At 41.7% G+C, this 20,093-nt stretch overlaps 1 protein-coding gene across 5 annotated transcripts in view; it reads left to right on the top strand.

Annotated features, from left to right (window-relative positions):
- Window positions 1-20,093, top strand: part of ABCA1 (ATP binding cassette subfamily A member 1) — a 93,600-nt gene that overhangs the window by 23,601 nt on the left and 49,906 nt on the right. For all 5 annotated transcript variants that reach the window (XM_009096082.4, XM_018920934.3, XM_018920933.3 and 2 more), the window contains exons 4-5: window positions 2,902-3,043; window positions 3,910-4,031. In XM_009096082.4, the coding sequence (XP_009094330.1) occupies window positions 2,902-3,043; window positions 3,910-4,031 (264 nt within the window). The remainder of the gene's footprint in view (window positions 1-2,901; window positions 3,044-3,909; window positions 4,032-20,093) is intronic.

The following is a 20,093-nucleotide window of genomic DNA, read 5'->3' as shown; positions in this document are numbered from 1 at the left end:
AGTATTTTGATCTCTAAGAAGGCAATCTTGTTTCCAGGTAGTAAAGTGCATTAATGTATTACATTAAAGAGCGCAAGAGCGATTCCATTCCTTCGAACTATTACAGTGTCAGCTCTGCATTTAGTAGATTCTGCAGTCATACATTGCTGACAAAAAAACAATTCTACTTTTCTTTTTGCACCCTAAATAGGCACATTACTGTTTTTCTTTCAAAGGAAGCTTGTTCTTTATAAATGACTATCTATAGGTCTCTTTGGTTGCCATTTGATTTAGGAAGCATGACTTGTTTATTAGGAACATGGTGTTGTTTTACTGTATTTGGTGACAGCGTCATACTGCAATTAAGTGATTGTGGAATAGCTGTTTATCTTTCCTTAGCCTGATTACTGCAAGGTAAGGTTTAAGGGTCAGCAAAACATGCTTCTGAAGAGTCCTCTGAAGTGTTTCTTTCTTGAAATAAGGAAATAACTCCCTTTTACAGCACTTATTCTGTCTATGCAGTGTCTGGGGCATTTTGTGCTGTTTTCTGGGTATTCAAGCTAGTATCTTGTAAAGCTGAGGTGTTAGTGTTTGCAGTTTCCTATTACACTTTGGACTTTGTTGATCCCATGTACTGCCTAACTCACTTTTTTCAGCCCTCAACAGCACAGTTAAAACTTTCCTAAGTTAAATCTCATACTTTACATGGAATTTGAACTGCCCCTTCTGACTGAATGTTATGGTGACATTAGAAAGGATACCTGTAATGCAGACTTGAAGCTGAAGAGAAGCAATTAACACTCTACTCAGCTTTTGTAAATAACTAGCAACCTCAGTGGTAATTAATTTCAGGTGTGGCAGGGCTGTATATAAACTGTACCCTAGCAAGAGCTGTGATTTCGTAGAACTACTTGTCTTGGTCTTACTAGTCAGTAGCCTTCAAGTAAAACATTTGCTCTGGCGCCATAAGCATAGTTTTGAGTCTTTCACCTGCAATCCTTTCCCCTTCCCATTTATGTTGACTATATTACTTTGTCTGCCTTCTTACATTGTTCTGAACAGTTATAGAGTAAAGGGCATATGGTAACTTTTAATTCACTTCTATGACTAATTTCTCTTCATATTTTGAAGAGCTTCTTTGAGTATGTTTCTAAATTGTGTTGTCTGGATTGGTTTCACTGTACGGTCACTTACGCTGACAAATGTGAATATGCTGTGAAGTGAAGCGGCTTTTGTTGGACTGTGAGCAGATATGGAAAGAAAGAAAGAAGGCTTTTGGGTTGATGGCAAGTTCTTTGGCAACCCTATGGATGTCTTAAGGGAAGTAGGATTGTTATCTGCAGTGGCAGTGTTGTTTGCTGTTATGAAACCACTTGTAGGTGATAGCAGTAACAGCCGCATGCAAGTGCTTTGTAGCCTCCACATAGCCTCAGTATGGTACTCTTTTTCAACTAACAAGTAAAATTTTCAGTTTTCTTTCCCTGGTTGAGAAGAACCAAGGATTGGACTGTTGTCAGGGTTTCTTGTTTCTAATGGTCTGGCTTAGTGTGAGGAAGTTTTCTCTTAAAATAGAAGGAACAATTTACTTGAAGTGGTAGCTGTGTGGCTTTCACCAGACCAGTGAGAGATGACATATTAGATTGCTATTTGGCCAGAGTTCCTGAGACCCTTCAAAGTATTCAAAATGCACTTTTTTGGCGGTGGGAGGGAGAGAAGCTGACAAGACATGACTAATCTCTTCTGAAAAGCTAGATGTTTGCAGCAATGTAATTGAAAATTATGTGCTGTTGCACTGTTTTCTATGTATCTTATCTGATTTAAAACCAACAGATTCCTGGTACACTTTTGGAGAAACTGGTGTTACATGCATCACTGTGTCTAAACTCTTGTGTGCCATTCCTCTTTTGACATTTTCTTGAACATTTCCTTGGAGTTACTAGCAGTGTAAAATGAAAGGCATGGAGGACAGAGAGGATGATTCTCTGGGAAGTTTTACAAGACAAATCTGAAAGTCTTGGCATTTTTCTTCTTTCTCCTCCCCCTCCTTCACCACAAGCCCCTCAGCCAAGAACAAAAAGGCAAAATGAAACAAAAGTCAGGTCAGGTAAATAGCTCTTCTATTTTAAACAGAACTAGGAGCAAGAGTTCCCTGGGTACTGGAAACAATAAACTTCGCTTCCTTAACCCTTCTCCTGCACAGATTCCTTTCTCCAGGGAGGGCTGATAAGATTCCCATCTTCCTTCAGCCACCCACATTAATCAGCTTTGCTGTAATTTAACAGCTTTGATACTACTTTTTTCTTGGGCTTTGATAGTTCCATTGGGGTTGTGGCGGTAGGGAGCCTGAGTGATTGCAGGCTTACTGGGAGGATGAGCTGGGACCCAGAGCAGGGGGAGCACATCTGATCCTCAGAGTCTTGAGCTTTGAGATACTGAGGAAGGGGCATAATCTTTGTCCAGGATCCTGTCCCTGGTGTGGAGTTGAGGAAGCAAGCTTGTTGCAAAAAGCAGCCTGATAGCAGATGTAAGGTCCAGGATTAAGGTCCCCCCTTGTGGGAGGTCCCAGTCTTTCTTCCCCAGTCATTGTGGGGGGCATGGGATTCACAAGTATACAGGTGGCATACTAGTGGAGGTCTGCTATGAGTAGTTTGTTACTGCATTGTTCTTATACAGGTTGTAAGCTCTAGTTTATGACTGCACTAGTTCTTCAGTGGAAAGGTTTAGACTTCAGCAAGATTTGAAAGAGAAGTGTGGAGAGTCTTAATAGAAGCTCCGTCCTTCTTAGAGTTGGCTGGTCTGCTCTTTCATAGGTACTTTGGGGCAATAACCAGTGCAGGGTTAGCACTGCTCTTCAAATACAATGCCCTGTGGTAGAGGATTGTATTATGTGTTTGTCTCCTAACTCCTGTCTTTCTATTCTAGGTCACTTTCCAAATAAAGCTATGCCTTCGGCAGGAACCTTGCCATGGATACAGGGGATCATCTGCAATGCCAACAACCCATGTTTCCGCTACCCAACTCCTGGGGAATCCCCTGGTATTGTTGGAAACTTCAATGCCTCCATGTGAGTCTGTCTGCTTTTGCCTCATCTCTGTTGTTGAGGAAACACGGGGGAAAGGGGTATTAGGAAGTCACCTATCAGTTGTGAAATCTTAGACTGTGTGAGGGTTTTGCAGTTTCTACCACCTCTGAAGTACCAGATTCTTCAGTTACCAAGTTCATAGGGACTAGCAAACAGCTGGTAGGCATGCAGAATTCCCATGTTCAAGTACCTGAAGCTCTTGGTGAATGAAAAGCTTTGCGTGGATATGGACTGAGCCCATTCTCCTACCGGGGCTAAGAATTTGACCTCAAAAAAGTAAGGCTTTTTAAAATGCTCCTTTTTTCAGAGCATCTCTTTTCCTGGTTAATGAGCCTCTGAACAGTGTAGAGTGAGAGGTAGTTGAACAGGTTTAAGAAATACTCCCTGATGTTTATTACTTATTACTGGCTAACACAATGCAGGAAGCACAATTTATGGCCAGCTTTCTTATACCTCTCCTTACTTGCTAAATTCATGGTCTCAGGAAAGATAGGCTTAATGTAGAGCATAATGCATCTGGAGAAGCATTTGAAAGGAGCAGGGATATTGTTAAATTATTGTGCTTCTAAGAAGCAGCAGTTTATAGCCAGCAGGAACCCCTCTGCATCTCTGTCATAAAACTGCTTTCAAATGCATGATGTTCAGTGTAACTTAAAATGATCTTGCATTAGCAGACATCTTTTATTAGGCTCCTTGGATTGTCACAGGGTGGTCATTGAGGAAAGATTTTTGTGCTGGAGAGACATAATTAGAGGGGATTAAAGCTTGGAATTGGTACGTAAAACTGTATCTGTGGATGGTGGCTCACGGGGCTGATGACTGCTGGTTGTTTTTCTGTTTTCCTGCAGTGTTTCCCGCCTGTTCTCGGATGCCAGGAGGTTACTGTTGTACAGCCAACAGGACACAAGTATAAAGGATGTTCAGAAGGTCCTGGGAAAACTACGCAAGTTGGGAAGTTCCTCTGGCTTAGGTAAAAGCCTGATAGAGTCAGTATCTGATATTTCTGGCCTGGTTAATTCTGTGTGCGTGTAAATTTCAGGACTGTGCACTATTATTACTTACAGCTTACCGAACCTTTTCCAATCCTGCAGAAGTACCTTAAGCCTCTCCTGTGTCAGAGCTTTGTGTGCTCTTTAATTTATTTGGTGGAAGAAGAAAGGCATGGTGTGTAATGCCAAGAACAGCAGCTGTTTTGGATGTGAAACTATAATCCTGGGTGCACTGAAGTTAGTCAAAGTACTTGTTTTCTCAGAGGAGCTGAAGTAGTGTGTCTTTTTGGAAAAGCACTAGTTATTTTGATATTTTGTGAAGCAGTGAACACAATGTAGCTACAATTTAGTGTTCTACTCTCTGAGCTCCTGAGGGAAGTGTGCTGGAAGAACACAGGAAAAAATTATATTGGCCTCAAAGCTGGCCAACTCATAGCTGGTTATTGTCTGACAATTAAATATGCATTTCCCTTTTTGTGTTTGGTTTTGGAGGGGGATTTTTTTGTCCCTATATGACTTTGGTGCTGTATGCTCTCTGATATTGTCTGGCAGGATTTTGAATGGCAGGGTACAAAAGAAAACTTCCTGGTTTCCTATGAAAATTAGAATCCTCCCATTTTTAGCTTGTGTGAGGAGATGGTGTGCCTTCCTGTCCTGTGCAGATGAATGAGTGGCTAGTGTGATATCACATAGGAAGCTTGCAGCAGAGCTTGGATGTAAAAGAGCTCTGTCCAGTCTCAGGAAATGTGTCAGATCCTTGCTATTGCTAGGTCTCTCTGATGTGGTGCGTGAAAGTTTTTTGGCATATTCTCCCCTGAAAGATTATCTGTCTTGGCTGCTGTGTAAGTGTGGCATGTGGCTAGTGGAAGTGATGGAAAGTAACAGTTTAGAAAGACATACAGCAGGAAAATAGAAAAGGGAGTGCAGCCAGTCATTATGCAGAATGTACAGCTCTTTGGACATAGGTGGTATTTTGATGTTTTGTGAAAATTGCCCTTTTCGCAGCAATAGTTGATCTTAGCTCTCATCATTTGAGGCTCAGGCAGGCTGCAGGGAGAAGACCATCTGACCTATGAATGTGATATGATGTGTATGATATGAATAGTGTCACATAGTCTGATGTGTACTGAGCACACTTAAAGCAGAGAGATGGTGTTTTTGCTTTATTTTCTGTGTTGCTCAGTACATTGCAGGTCACCTTGGATTAACCTGTACTGTTAGTGACAGGTTGGCAGATATGTGCTGAATGTATGTACAGACACGGACTGTGCAAGGTATTTGTCTTGGGTATTGAACTTCCCTCTCTTCAGAGTTGTGCATAATTCTGATGTGATCACATCTGCATGCAATACTGTAGTCTACTGACCCTGATCATTAGTTGATACTTTTGTATAAAGGACACGCCTCCTTGCTAAGAAGCTCAGTATCCATACCACCAGACCTTCCCTCTTTTTACTCAGAGAACTGGTGAGTAGCATCCTTGCACTCTTACCTAAATCTGGAGCAGCTTCATATGGGAGAGGATACAGAGTGAGCCCTTTGTGCAGAGATGGACACATAATGAACACTGCCAAAATGAGTTAAGATGACTATTTCCCAAGGTGAGTTTTGATGTTGTTTTCATGGATATCTTCAATTGTTTGGTTTGGTTTGCTGGGAACAAGCTCTCCCCATCAGAATGACAGATACTGTTGTTACTGGTTTTACACTTCTAGTAGTAGTATTTTACTCCTTAGCAGTACTACTTTTACACTTGCATTGACAAGTTAACTCTTCCAAAGAGAGTAGATCCTGATGTGGTGTTTTCTGTTGAGACATGCAGTGAATGTCGGACGTGGACATTTACAAGAACAGTATCAAAGCCATAAACTTAAACTCTTGCTGCTGGGAAGGTCTGAGGGGGAGGAGTGATTCCAAGAAGAGTTTCACATATGGAGTGCTACAGAAGTTGAAAGTCAGAAGGCTCATGTTTCTCTCTACTGTAAAGACTAGTGGACTGACTGTGAAAACAAGCCTCAGACCCAGTCATCATAGACTATATCTCTATAACAAAATGTGTAATCAAAAAAATCAAGCCTCTGTGTCATTAGAATGACAGAATGTCCATTGTTGGTAAGGCCTTTGGAGAGCAAAGCCTATTTGTCTTTCTCATGCTAATTTACAAAGCCATCCAGTTTGATGGATCCTGCTGTCCAGTCCTTGGTTGTGTGATTCATTCTTTGACAGCATGCATGAAACAGCATCCTCTAATCTTAGAAGCACTCATGTATTTATACTCAACAGTACTTCGATCCCTGTTCAAGGAAGGCCAACTCTCAGTTGCTGTTGATGATGAGGTGTGAGAGATGCAAATCCTCTTCACTCTGGGGCATTTCTTCCAGTGACTCTGGGAACCTAAGGAGACAGTAGGAGTGGGTGTCAGATGTAAGTGCACCACCCAGCCTGAAAGCACTGTCTCTATACATGTTTCCCCCAGTAGCAGGAGGGCTCATTATCGATAAGCTAACAATTGAAAATGTAATATCCTGTACGTTTTAACTCTGGCCTGTACCTGAAGCCATGTGAATTGGTCGTACAGACAGGTAGAACTTTGCAACTTCCCCAGAGGGATGGACTGTGTGCTCCTTGGTGTGTGACATGGACTCTGTTGGAGTTTCGCAAGTTCCTTTGTCCCCTCACACACTCTTCCCATTACTGCCTGATGATTTTGAAACAGGCTTCCGGGAGTTGATCTCTCATTGCTAGCCTGCAAATTGGAGCTAATGCTAATGCTCTGCTAGTCATGCAGAGCATTCATGTCTATATCTGGCTTCTGATGTCTGAATCTGTTCAGAGGGCATTTGCCAGAGTCCTTTCACTGGAACCTTCTTCAAAACAACCCTCACAAACTAATGTTCAAGGTGTGACTCTTAGTCATCTGACCTGAAGTTAGGCATGAGCTGAACCTTGGGGATGAGAGACCTACTTAAGATGGCTCACATTGCTTGCACAGGTATGTGCATGTCAGTGTCTTTGTTAAACACAAGGTAGGACATAAAGGTTTTGTTCAGGACACACTATCCACTCATTCCAAAATGCTGCATCTTAGGCATTTCTTTATAAGGTGTTAGATAATTCCTCATAGCAGGGCTGTTTGTGCAGGAGTTGGAGGAGGAACAGCAGAGAAGATCTCTCTGTTGGAGAGGAAGGTGTTATTAGTAGGGAACAGTCCAGTGTTCCTTCATGTAGCACCTTTTTTGGCCAGGATGACAGGATAAAGTGCTAAGTGGTGGTGTGAGGGAGCTCAGCACACGTGGCTGTCGTGCTCCATGGGCACTGCTCTTGCGTGGCTGCTTCCAGCAAGCCCCGAGTGGTGAAATCTACGTGCAAGCACACACATACCATAACATAATCAATTTTGCAGGCAGGTGCCAGGTGCCCTCTCTGTTCCACTTGTTACATGTCCGTCCAGCAATGTCACCAAGGTCTTTACCACTCCTGATAAGGCAGAGTGCAAATCAGTACAGAGAGTCAAAGACCTTGGTGACAGCACTTTCAAGAGCGTGACAAGACTGCTGGGATTGCCAGCTGCAGTAGGTTTGGATTGCTGGTTGCAGGCACTAAATCTGCAGCTGGCCTCAGTGCCATTTTATCAGGTTAAATGTTTGCAAGAAATAAGCCTTTCTTCTGTTTTGAAAGATGGAGATACAGGTTGCAATTGTCTCTGAGGCACACTTTCTTTATTTCTTCCTTCTGTCTACAAGACTCCAAAATACTTTGTTCTGCAGTGCCACAGGATAATGAATACATAGGTATAATTAAGGCCATCTTCTTTGATTGCTGCTAAAAGTTGCAGATATAAGTCAGCCTGGCTAGTATTTACTGCACTGCTTTTAGTTTTCAGTGATCCCAAAGGGCATGTTTCTATTTTTCTTGAAGCCAACCCAACTAAACAAAAATGGAGCAATGAAATAGGCAGAGGGAAACAAACATCGCCTAAGAAATTGCATCAGATCTCGGGCTATTATTCCACATGTGCCTTGTCTGTCCCAGTTGTTTGCTGGGTTAGTATTGCTTGTGGCAGAAGAGACAAACATCAGCTGGGTGGCATTCTTTGCTGATGTTGCACTCTGCTACACACGGAGATGTTGACACTGAAGGAGTTTGCAGCCTATCTGGTCAATGCTATTAGTGCTTTATTTATTTAACAGGTAAAGGATGGTAGAGGGCTTGGGCTGAAGAAGGGCCTTTGGAGAGGCTTTCTGGTGGCTTGTGTATTACTGCATGATTACAGGGTGCTCAGGGAAACAGGATGTCATACATTATCTTCTGGGTGACATAAAGGCGGTGGCTAACTCCCTCCTCAGTGTCTTGTCCCTAACAAAATTGAACCCACGCCCTCAAGCTAAACATTCAGATTGATTCTTACACCTGCCTATGCCTCTCTAATTAGTTTAGACAGGTTTCCTCCCTGGCTTGCTTTGGGAAGAATCCTAGCAAAAACCAGCTAGGCTAAAATGAAGACTAGCAAACCATATGTCCAGGTGACCTTCATGTTCAGAAACACCTGCAAACACCAGCTGTGGCAGGGTGGCATTCCTGTTGCTGCACATAAATACGCACCTGGGTTCTCTGATAGTGTGCTCCACAGTGGCATTCAGGTCACTGCCTTTCCTTTAGGCCAGGGGAAAAGTGCTGCCTAAAATGCTGCCCTCTAGTATCAGTAGAGAGGTCTTGATTTATTGGGGTAGGTACGAAGGCTACTTTATCTTTCTGTATTTAGTTTCAGTTACCTTGCACTAGCCCTCAGCAGAACTCCCTTGGGCATTCCTGGCTGCTATTGCCTCCCAGTCCAAAGCATCCCTTCAGGAAGGGGAGTCTGGAACTGTATGGGAACCACTGTGATTTCTGCTGTGGTCAGATGCAGCCTGTCACAATGAGCAAGTGGAAGAAGCAGACAATACTGTGTACTTGGGTTGCACAAAGATTGTAGATATTGATTGAGTAGGAGATTCAGGTACTCATGGCAGTTTTCCCACATTTGCTTAATTAATTTTTTCTTCAAATCTCTGTGCTGCTGAACAGGCAAAGACATGAATATTCTTGGAGTTTATTTTTTTTAAGTAAATGGAAATTGTTTAGGCAACTGCAGGTCTTCTGGAAAAACATTTCCAAAACATTATTGGAAGGACACTTTAAGTCCCTTACTACAGGCTGTGGGCAAAATCTCTCTGTGAATCCAATTGCTGCGTTATTTTTTCTGTCCTTAACTGAAACTGGGAGGCTGACAGTCAAGAGATAGGCAAAAGTGGAAAAGACTTCTTATGGCAGCATTTGTCCCAGTTTTTTTATTGGGCAGTTAGGTATATAGCTTTAATTAGTTAGGTGACATGGTCTTTGCATAATCCAGAAAATAGCATCCTGTAACTACAATATAACTAGATACAGAATTATCATTTTCAATAGAGGCTGTTTTCCTTATCATTTGGAAGCCAAGGATGTGATTAAACTAATAAAATTATCTTGATAGAGGTCAAGGTACAAAGGTCTGCTGCACTTTAAAATCTGTTTCTGGGAGAATCATGCTTGTTTTCCATGGGACTGTTCATGAACAGTTACTATGTGACTTTGCTTGGAGGTTGAGATGGGTAAACACATATAGCATAATGTGCTGTAATCTGATTCTGTAGACCTGGGCTTTAATGCCTCATTTTGGTCTGAACTTCCTTTGTACAGAGATACTTCTGAAGACAGAAGTTCAGAATCATGCCAGCTTGGATTCTAGGTAGATATGAATGGATGTGAAAGAACAAAACTGAAATCTCTTGGAATAGGGAATTGAAAAAACATATGCAATGTTACTTTAAATCTGGCCATGCTGTTGTGTCTGAACTGTAGGTGACAGGAGCTTGAGAAAAATGTTTCTGAGAATCCTGTCACAGAAGATGATGTGAAACCTGTGGAAAAAAACACAAGGAAAACTGCAAGCTTGTTGGCATAAGGCTGCACTGGCAGTATGGTTACTTTAGAACCTGTTAACGTGGCGCCAGTTAATAGTCTCACTGTGTGGAGGGCAGTCAACAGCACCCATAACTACAATTATCAACAGAGCTATTAGGGTAGATACCGAATTGCAATGTCTTAATTTCATTAGTGTTTATCTTAACTTGTCTAGATAAAGATACAATGAAGAAAACAAGAATTGCTTACTGTGCTTATCAGTAATTAGTATTAGTATGTGCTGTAGAGGTTGGACCATCTTTGAAAGTTCTGGGTATTTTCTTTAGTCTTTAGCCTTGTCTGTCAATGCTGAGTTTTTTAAACCAGCAGATAAAGTGGAAAGTGTTAAGTGAACAGCTAAACTTCTCACACTTTGCTATTATCTCCCTCTTTGTATGTAGCCTTGTCAGTACAGCTTGATAATGTCAGGACTATGTTGCCAAAACTTATGCTGTTTTAGCTTCAGTTTGCATTTATTTTCTGTTTTCCACTCTGGCAAATGCTGTGTTTCTTTTCACTGACTTCTAATCTCAGAATCTTGAGAAATGCCTGATTTGTGGAAGATTGCATTGGGTTTATTTAAGCTGCATTCTGAGGCTGGTTGAGACAGCGGGATAGAGACTTTCCACATTGAGCTTAGTGTTAGTACTCCCCTAGGAAATATGTAACACTGTTATCTGATGAAAAGTTCAGCTTTCTCAGGGGATTTCCGTGGGCCTGAGCTCTCATGAGAGTAGAGATTATGAAATTGCCCCATTTGGAAAAAGCCCTATATTCTTCTGTGTTTGGTTGGTACTGAGGCCAGAGTGCCTAATTTGGGTCTGACCTCCCATATCTCTCAAGTTAATATTCAGCTTTGGAGCAATCTCTAGTAATTATACATTTTATCTTCAGCATGTGTTACAAACACTTATTACCTAATTTTTACAGCATTCCTGTGAGCTAAATAAATAAACAGCTGCCCTCATGCTCAAACACAGTAGGATGTGGCAGTTTTCAATGCAGTCAGCATGCAATAAAAGCTGATGGCTTTTAAAAAATGTTGATGGAAAATCAAGTTCTTTTTTACACAGGCAAGAGGAGAGGGCACTGCTTGCCTGATTTTTTTGAAAATCCATGACAGTTCAATTTTTGGACAGTCTTTCATGTTCTATTTAAATATTTTTTACCATAAAATAAGTGATTTTTAGTAGCAGGATCCTGACTAAAATGAAGCAAAATATTCTGCCACCTGTTACTGAATTTATTTGCAGTTTTATTAAAATGTGACATTCTCTACTTTCAACCCTAAAGATTTTTGCTGTTGCTGTGTTTTATTGAGTAGTAGTTGTGAATTCTTTGAAACATATTTTTAATTCATTTTACGGGTTTTATGTTTATATTTTCATATGTTTTGTTTTCAAAATTCTGGGAAAATCCATTTAATTAAATGCAACAGCTGCAGGATTAAAAAGATAGACATATGCTTCTGTATTTACTGAGTGTCAATAATTAACAGAGTTTGTTAAAATCTTGTATTGCTTAGGCCTGTGTATCAGGAATTCTCAGCTGATAAAAAATTGGTGTACCTTTAAAAATTTAGTGGAATGTCCCTCATCTATTAGCTGAAGATCTTGCCCTAGCTTTTTTTTTATGCTGACCTGGCAGCACTCTGTGTGCTGTATGTGGGGGAGATTCATGCTGTTCTGTGACACACATCCTCTGTAAACAGCCAGTTTCCTTCCCTTTCTTATTTAGCTTTAGTTTTAAGAATGGTGCAATAAAAGACACTTTAAAAGGATTTAAAATAAGACCCTTTCCTGTGAGTTTTGGTGTTTTGTGGTGATTTTTCCGCCTTCTTGAACCTTCCTCTTCTTCTAAATGTATTTTTAGGGGAACAAACCACCTGAGGTAGTATACTACCTGAGGTAGATGTGTTTTTCTTGTGTCAGAAAGTTTATGTAACCACAGACAGTCAGAACTTTATAAGCATAAACTATTATATCTTTGGAGGTCTTTTCCTAGTTCCCCATCTATTCTAACAAGTGCAGCTGAAACATAATTGGACCATATCTGAAGCTGACTGAGCATAGATATGTGCCAGAAGGAGATTTGCTGATGGGACAAAGCTCACTGCGAAGATAGCAATATCTGAAGTCTGAGTGTCTGTTCTGGGTTGTGCCAACCACCTCCTTAGGAAAGCAGCACTGCTTCCTACCCAACAAAGAGCTGCTTCAGAACAGTAGGGAGAAAAAAAAAATGCATTTGACATTTGAGACCTGATGTGGACTTGGAAGTCCATTGTCCCAACAATTTTCATTGTAGCAAAGGCACAATTAATTATGTGACAACATGGCCAGCAGCCATCGCCTATGGTTTTACCCTGCTCTGTTCACATGCTTCCCCCTTAGCAGGTGGGGAACAGTGTGCTGTAAAGCCAGAGAACACAAATCAAGACAATGAAGTACCCTTTAAGTCCACTAATGTCTTCACCTCCCTGGTCTTATTCCTTCTTTTTCATGTTATCCCTGCTGCTACCTTAAAGTACAAGGAATTTTGCTAGTGTATCCGTAGAAATAATGTGTAAGACCTCTCCAGCAGTACATACTCCATTTTCTTCAGGTAATTGCAGTACTTTCTGACTCTGGTACACAGAATCAGGTTCCTAAAGTCCCAGGAGGCACTGCTCTTCTCTGTGCCTAGAAGTAATCTAGTCCTCTGTGTAAAGCAGAATGGTGAAAATGCTCCAGGTTGTATTTTCAGCCAGCAAGCTATGTCAGTACTAAAGGGATGGACTAGTTAGTGTATTGACCGGTCAACAGAAAACCAGCTGGAAGGATGAGCTCCTGAAACTACCAAGGCAGGGTCTGTTTGGGACCATCCTGATGTAATGTAGTGCCACGCTTAGAAGGTGAGAGCCTGATTTCCAGCTAAAACTTTGTGTGAATTTGGGCAGTCATTATTTACTAAGCATCTGTTTTTTAGTCTTTCCCAAATATTGAGAGAGTTTCTCAGTTATTTTGAAGTGCTGTTGTTCAACAGTCTGATTTCTAGTAGTGAAGGGCTGGAATAGTTGCAAAGATTGCCCTAAACTAGACCCAGCAAACATAATCTTTTTTTTAGTGCTGGAGTTTGCGGCTTTTATTTCCTTCTGTTGGACTTGAGACTCAAAAGCAAACCCAAGCAACTATCCGTAAGGATAACTTTGCAGTGACCAGCTAAATTGAAATGTAGGGAGCAATCATGGGAAGTTGAAATAATTTAGATGTAGATGTATTTTCAGTTGAAGTAGACAGTGTTTCTGGTTAAACTAAGTGCAATGTAATGATTGGCTTCTTGTTGTTAATCTTCAGCATTTTTGATTGGTTTTACTCTTTGTTCTGAAGGTGGCTTATGCTGCAGTGTGCTGGATAAGGAGCATTAGGACTTGGCACTAAATTCAGAAGTTTCAGATCTTCCTTAACATAGAAAAAGAGCTTCTATGATCTACTGGCTGCAGACTTGGTATCTTGCTAAACTTTAGAATCAGTCAGATGTCAGTCAGGTTCCCCGAATTTGTGACAAGTAAGAGGAACATATCTGGCAGGATGAGCCTTCACACCCAAGGGAGGGGTAGCTTTTTCTCTTCTCATCAGCCTTGCTGTGTAAGGAGGAACAAATACAGGTGCAGAACAGTCAGGGTGCTTTGATCCTGGAAATCCCTCTGCCTGCTGTTTTGCTTAAGGTTCATCATTACCCATGCCGGTTTAGTGGGAGAAGCTCTTCAAACTGGACAGATAGTGCTGTGATAATTTTCAAGTAGGAAAATACTACTGGATACATTCTGCCTGCTTGTTTTGGGGAGAGAATGATTCTCATATAAGTATCTTCTGGTTGCCTTTGAACAAGCAGTCTCACTGATACATGCTTACATAGCCAGCTTTTGAAAACACTTCTGCTATTAGTAATGGTCATTTGATGTCCAGCCCTGCCCTTTCCAGTGATTTGATTTTCTACTAAATTTACAGTCACTTGCTCAAGTAGAAGGAATTCTGGGCAGGGTCCTCCTTGGTCACAGCTTACTCTTTCGACTTCTGCTTAGCTCCATGCATTTTTAAATGCATAGTGCCATTGCCATTCCTTGTGTGCTTATGTTTGCCATTAGAATTGTGGTGGCATGTGGTGTGTGACTGGATGTGACCAAAGCATTTGGTTTTCAGTCTCTCTATTGCTTGGAATTTTTTAATAAATTTTACTTTATGTTGATGTTTTGAAACATCTAAAACCTGTATATTATCCAGGGCATAATATTCCCAGTGCAGTGAAAATCCAGTCTTAACATCAAAGAATTACTTCCTGCTTCTGTAGAAAAACCCATCTTGCCCTGAGCTGGGTTTGACCTTTGGAGGGCCTTCTCCATAGTTTATAACATCCCTGAATTTATTATTTACCACTCCTGAAAATAATTTTGTTGTAATAATGAAGTATTTAATATCGTCACATCTGTGCTTCATCATCTCTGCTACTGACAGGCCAGTTCAGAGACTAAGAAATTTGCAGTTTGTCCTTATTTTGTGAACATTAGCAGGAGAATTTTCAACCAATTATAATTCGTGCAATTTGAAGTTCTGCTCAGAGTTTCCTTCTTAAAGCAATACAATGACTATTCTTAGGGTGTTTCCTTTAAGCCGGCTTAATTTTTTTGCACTGTTGGAAGTCTGTGTAATTTCTTTCTGCTTTTTTCATTGGCAAACTCTCTTGCATAGTTGTTTGTGCAGATAACAGAATTTGCCTTGCAACAGGGAAAGTCTTGAGAATATCTGTTCTGGGGCACAATGTGGGTCTTAGGGAGGTGGTTGGGTGTGCCCCTTCTTAGGCAGGAGCTCTGCAGGCTGTGTTTGCTGGCAGGGCTGTGGCGACCAGCCTGAGGATTTTGCCTCTGTGCTTTGTGTCTTGGCTTTCTGGTGCAGAGTCTTTCTCTTGCCATGTGTGTCGTACAAGAAGAGGGCCTGATGGCTGTGTTTGATGCTGGCTTCCCACACAGGGTAGAGGTAGGATCTCAGCTTAATGGGCTTTGCATGCCTGAAGTCAGTGTTCCCCCAGTGAAGGCTAGCTGAGGGCTGGTTTGTCTTTGTGCTTTAGTACATGCTGAGAGCTGTGCTTTCTGCCAGAGTAATTGTTCTGGACTATATTTATAGCTCTTCCAAGCAAAAATCATGACTTAGAGAGTAACAGAGGTGGTCCTGATGTCACAGTACCAAGATGAGAGGGAAGATCTGGGCCCATTGCACAGCATTTCCCTTTGTCTCAGGAGAGATGCTAGCTGGTGAATGGATGGCAGGCTGCCTCCTCTTTACTCACATCACCATTTGGCATGGCAGATATACGAAGATGAGGGACCCTGGCTAATGGGGTGTTCACTTTGGTATTATCTAGTGTCTGCAGAGGCAGCACTGTTTGATATGTGATGGCTTCCAGGGCAGAGAGCTGTAGCCTGCTGTAAAACAGGTCAGGCCATGGCTGCAGAGGAAACAGTACTTTGCTTGTGTGCAAATTAGGCTTGTATTTTCACACTAGTTGATCCTGCACAACAGGCCTGCTGAGCTGCTTGATTTCTTGTAAGCAAATCAGAGTATGGCTGTCCAATTTTTTCAGAAGACAGCTTAGCTCTTTCCAGCGTTAACAGGTACACAGGTGTCTCTGAGAGCTATTCTCACCTCACAGTGGGAAAGCTGCCCCAGAGGAAAAGAATAATTAAAACACAGTAAGTGCTAAAAAAACTGAGACCAAAACCCTTAAAAAATATTTCTTTATCATGCTTTTTGGATGTGTTATCCAAAGTTAGGAGTATGAATGAAGGCAGGTGAAATCTTGTGCCTTGTCCAGCACTATGAAAAGTTTTGCTTGTCACATTGTCAGTCAGGGTTAGTGGCCTGGTAGGGTACGGTGCAGTAGCACGGTTCACCATTAGGAGATTGCGGTTTCCTCTGGATGGTTGTCAGTTTATTCTGGGTGGTCTTATAATTACAAGTCATTCAGTCTTTGGTTCTGCTGTTGAAATTATTTGAGAGCCCATTTTTATTTTTGTGGAAAGTAGCTTCAGACAGCTTTTCTCAATAAATCACAGTAATGATAGGTAACGAGTGTGACAATGAGTCCAGGTGTTCAGGTGCACCTGTCACCTATTCAAGAGAAATATTTCACAGATAATGAAAAATTAATACAGACTTTGAGTGTACAAGGTCATTCTGTGGCAGTATTTGATTTGCCCACCCTGATTGTCTCACCATGTGAAGGTTTCTTGAAAGACAGGTGTCTAGCTAGAATTTTGTAGTGGTCATGTGTGCTGCCAGTAAACACTCTCAGCTGCTGAAGCTGGAGATTCTGCTTGTTGTCTCAGCTTCACCATCTCCATGGGCTTGTCCAACTCTCCTGTTGCTGGAAGTATGATCAGTGAAGAAGCAATGCCCTGGGTGAAGTGGGCCTGTTTGACTAGGGTGCCATGTGACTTTGTTCTCCAGTCACACCTCGGCGCAGTTTTGCACAGACATGACAGCCAGATGTGAAATCAGACTGGGCTTTCTCTTCCTGTAGAAGTGCAGTTTTACCTGAATGGGGAACTGTGAATCTGAAGTCTTTGAGCAGGGAGAAGAAAGTACATTCTTTGCTTGCTTGACATTCTTCCTTGCTTTGCTCCATCTGTTAATTGGTGGAGACAGATACTGAGCTGGGAACCCAATTCTCCTTTTTTTGTCTCCTTTGGGCACTTGTGGAACCTTGCTGATTCTAAAGAATGAAGCTAAAGTGTCTCATGCCTCATCTTATCTTACTGTTTCATCTTGCTGTGACATCTTAGTTGCTGTTACAAAAATGATTGGGTTGCCCTATGAACAGTCTCTGTGGTAAAAAAGAAGGGTCAGAATTTCATACCAGTTTGTGTGTTGCATTGGTATTTGGTTGTGATGAATACAGGTGTAGCCAAAGGCTAGCAAGTCTCCACAATTGCAATGGATATAAATAAAGTAATGTAATTGTTTTCAGTCTTTCATGTTTAATCAGGAGAGAGGAGTCTCCTGATGACAAAAAGCCATGTTTATAGATCAGACATACTGCCCTGCTTTCCTCATAGCTGCTGAATTAACTTAAGGCATGAAGCTGCTTCTCCCCTTCCCTTCATTAGTTTTTTATTGGGAGTTAAGGTGTGTGAAACTGGGAAGTAGATCTGACTGTCACAGTGTTTTCATTGACCTTGTTAGCTTTAAAGTGGCTGAAAACCCATATTTCAGATGATGGGCACAAACTCTTTGGGCAGAAACTCCACAAATTAACATGAGACCTGGTGAGCTTTGTACTCTACAGTGGATTGAGATAACACTGAATTCCGTTTGCATGCCTTTTATTTTTAGAACACAGTGTTCAGGATGTGAAAAACATAGCCACAATTTCTGTGGGGTTCTGTTTTCCCAACCTGCTGTTTAATTTTAAAAGACACTGCACCATTAAGTTTATGGAGGAAATGTCTGGCTTCTCAGTGAAAGAAGAAAGAATGGGAGAGAAGTATGATAGAAGAGTCTTGTCCTGGAACCTGCCCCTAAAAATTTTTCTTTTTTTCACTTGTGTGTGGATCTTCCCAGTGCTGTTGGAAATTCATAGCTTACTATGGTACCTGTTATGATTATACTTGTAGTAGGATCAGCAAATTAAAACTGATATCCAGCCATGGCTTTTCTTGCACTTTGATCCACCTTTTGAGCATGGGAAAGTAACTGGGGATGTGTTTCTTGAATGAGGAAAATAAAACCCTGGGGCTTTTTGACCACAGATACTTCCTTCACTGCACAATCAGTCTGTATGGAACCAGAGACCCCCACATAGCACTCATTTGCTATTTTTTAATAATGCATATTTTTATTTTGATGTTAATTTTAATCAGTAATATAGCAAGCATAGAGATAGTTGTTCTTCACTAATTCATGTGATTGTCTTGAGCTCTTGGAATACATTTTGGACTTTGGGCTTGTTTTTTTGGTGGCTTTTTTTTGGTCACAAAGATTTGATTCTTAAACAAGGATTGACTGGCCTACCACTGTACCAGGGCATAATGGTTCTGGAAAAGGTTAGGTTGTCAGTAAAATGTAAATCTTAGGGTGTAATAAAGTGTTACAGTAGGAGATGCTCTGCAGTATGGAAATCCGAGAGTTTCTGGTTTTGATGCCCAGAAGGCAGCCCCCAAGGTTTGTTTGAACTTTGTGGAAATGAAGGACAGCTGTGCCTTTTGTGAAAACAGTATTCGTGAAATACTGCCATGTCTGATTGTTTAATCCTGACTGGTGACTTCAGAGAGGAAGGGACATTTTTTGGTTAAGGCACAAGACCTCCAGGTCTGGGAGTTCTCAGTTGCGCTGGAAGCTTCCTTATGTGACCATACGAAGGATTTTTCTCCCTGTCCCATATGGGAAATGGATGTCTCTTCTGCTTGTTTCATGTGCATGGGGATGGTCTTCTGTTGCATTGCCGTACTGTGTCCAAACTGGAGCTAATTACAACAAAGCCTTTTCAGCCTTGCCAGACCTGTTGTTGGTTTGGGGGGTTATTTGCATGGTTTAGAAACAAAAGTCTCTGTTCTCTGCTATTGCTCCCTTGATGTCAGGACTGAAACTGCAAAAGTAGTCTGCCATGGGGAAAAGCTGTCTCAGTATTATTTCTGCTGACTATGCCACCACTGAATCAGCAAGATGGTTCATATCAGTTTTGACAATCTTCTGAGTGTGTTTGCTCAGTCTGACCTCAAGTTTATCTCCCCATTTATGCCTAGGGCTTGGCTTGCTTGCTGGGGCTTGTGGTTTCAGTCAGGAGGGCAAACCCTGTGCCGGGGGTGAGGGAGCCTGCAGGGCTGCAGCCTCCTTGGTTTTCTGTTGAAGATAAAGGTGAGGGGCAAGAAAAGGCTGCATGTCCCTGTCAAAGTATGTGGAGAGATTGATCTCCAGTGCATTGTTCTGTGCCCACAGCTTGCAGTGGCTGACTGCAATGATGCTCTTGGCCACTCTCAAGCAAGAGAGGAGACAGACAAATTATATCATGTTTGAGCTGACATTTTGTCTTGGGTATTTTAGTAACGTGATAGTGTGTCTAAATTTTTATGGCAGAAAAATATTGCAATCGTAGGCCCATGGTGGTAAAATATGCTCTTCCATCCACTTCAGGTGTTTGCATTGTTAAGTAACCTTGGTATTAGCCTTCAGAAGACTTAACTGTTTCTTTTGCTTACTATTTTGGAGGGGTTTTTCCTAAGCAATGCTCTTTTGTTTCCTTAGGCCCTAGTGGGCAAGCAGTCATCTTGGATGGGAGTGGCTGTTTTCAAGAGGAAACCTCTGTTAAACCTTGACTTTTTAAGGTAGCCAGAGGGAGAATTCAGATGCATCGCAGTGTTCGGTGCTTTCTGTTGTTTCATGTGCAAGTTGTTATTCATGCCTCCAAAACTGAGAGGGGTTGCATAAGACACTGACCCACAAGTCCTGGAAGTAGGACCAGATGGGGTGGGGGAGAAAATGCATGGTACAAAAGGCTGGCTGTGTGCTTAGGGCACTGCAGCCAAGACTGTGGTGTTGGGATTTGGTCCCTTGGTCTCACAGAGCTTTCACGTGTGGTTTTGGGTAGCAATCATGGCTTCATGATCAGCTGTCTGGAAGCCAAATACCGCCTCACAGTTCTGGTAACCTTGTTCTGTTTCCTTCATGGTTTACTCCAAATGATGATGAAAACTCGTTCAGGTGTTTGTAGGAGTTCCTTGGAAGGCAGCATTGATTTTCAGCAAATTCTAGTGCTAAGTGAATCTGAAAATGCTTGGCATGACAAAAAAGGCAGGGAATGAATGCTCTGCTAATGCTGGGCTGGTTAATTACAGATGTGAAAGATGGTGACTCTTTGTTACTCCCCCTCATGATTGTAGGCAGGTCAGCAGGAATCTCAGTGTAGTTCAGGTTGTGTTCCTGCAATTGCCTATAGAATATGTCCCCAACCAAGAAAATCATGCCTTCATGTGGCAAAAAACCTCCAAGCCAAACCCAGATAAAATAGACTAGGCAAACCAAAAAACAACACATCAC

This window comes from Serinus canaria, chromosome Z (assembly GCF_022539315.1).
Source record: "Serinus canaria isolate serCan28SL12 chromosome Z, serCan2020, whole genome shotgun sequence".
NCBI lineage: Eukaryota > Metazoa > Chordata > Aves > Passeriformes > Fringillidae > Serinus > Serinus canaria.
The sequence above is the reverse complement of the archived record's forward strand: the minus strand, read 5'-3'. Positions and strand labels throughout refer to the sequence as shown.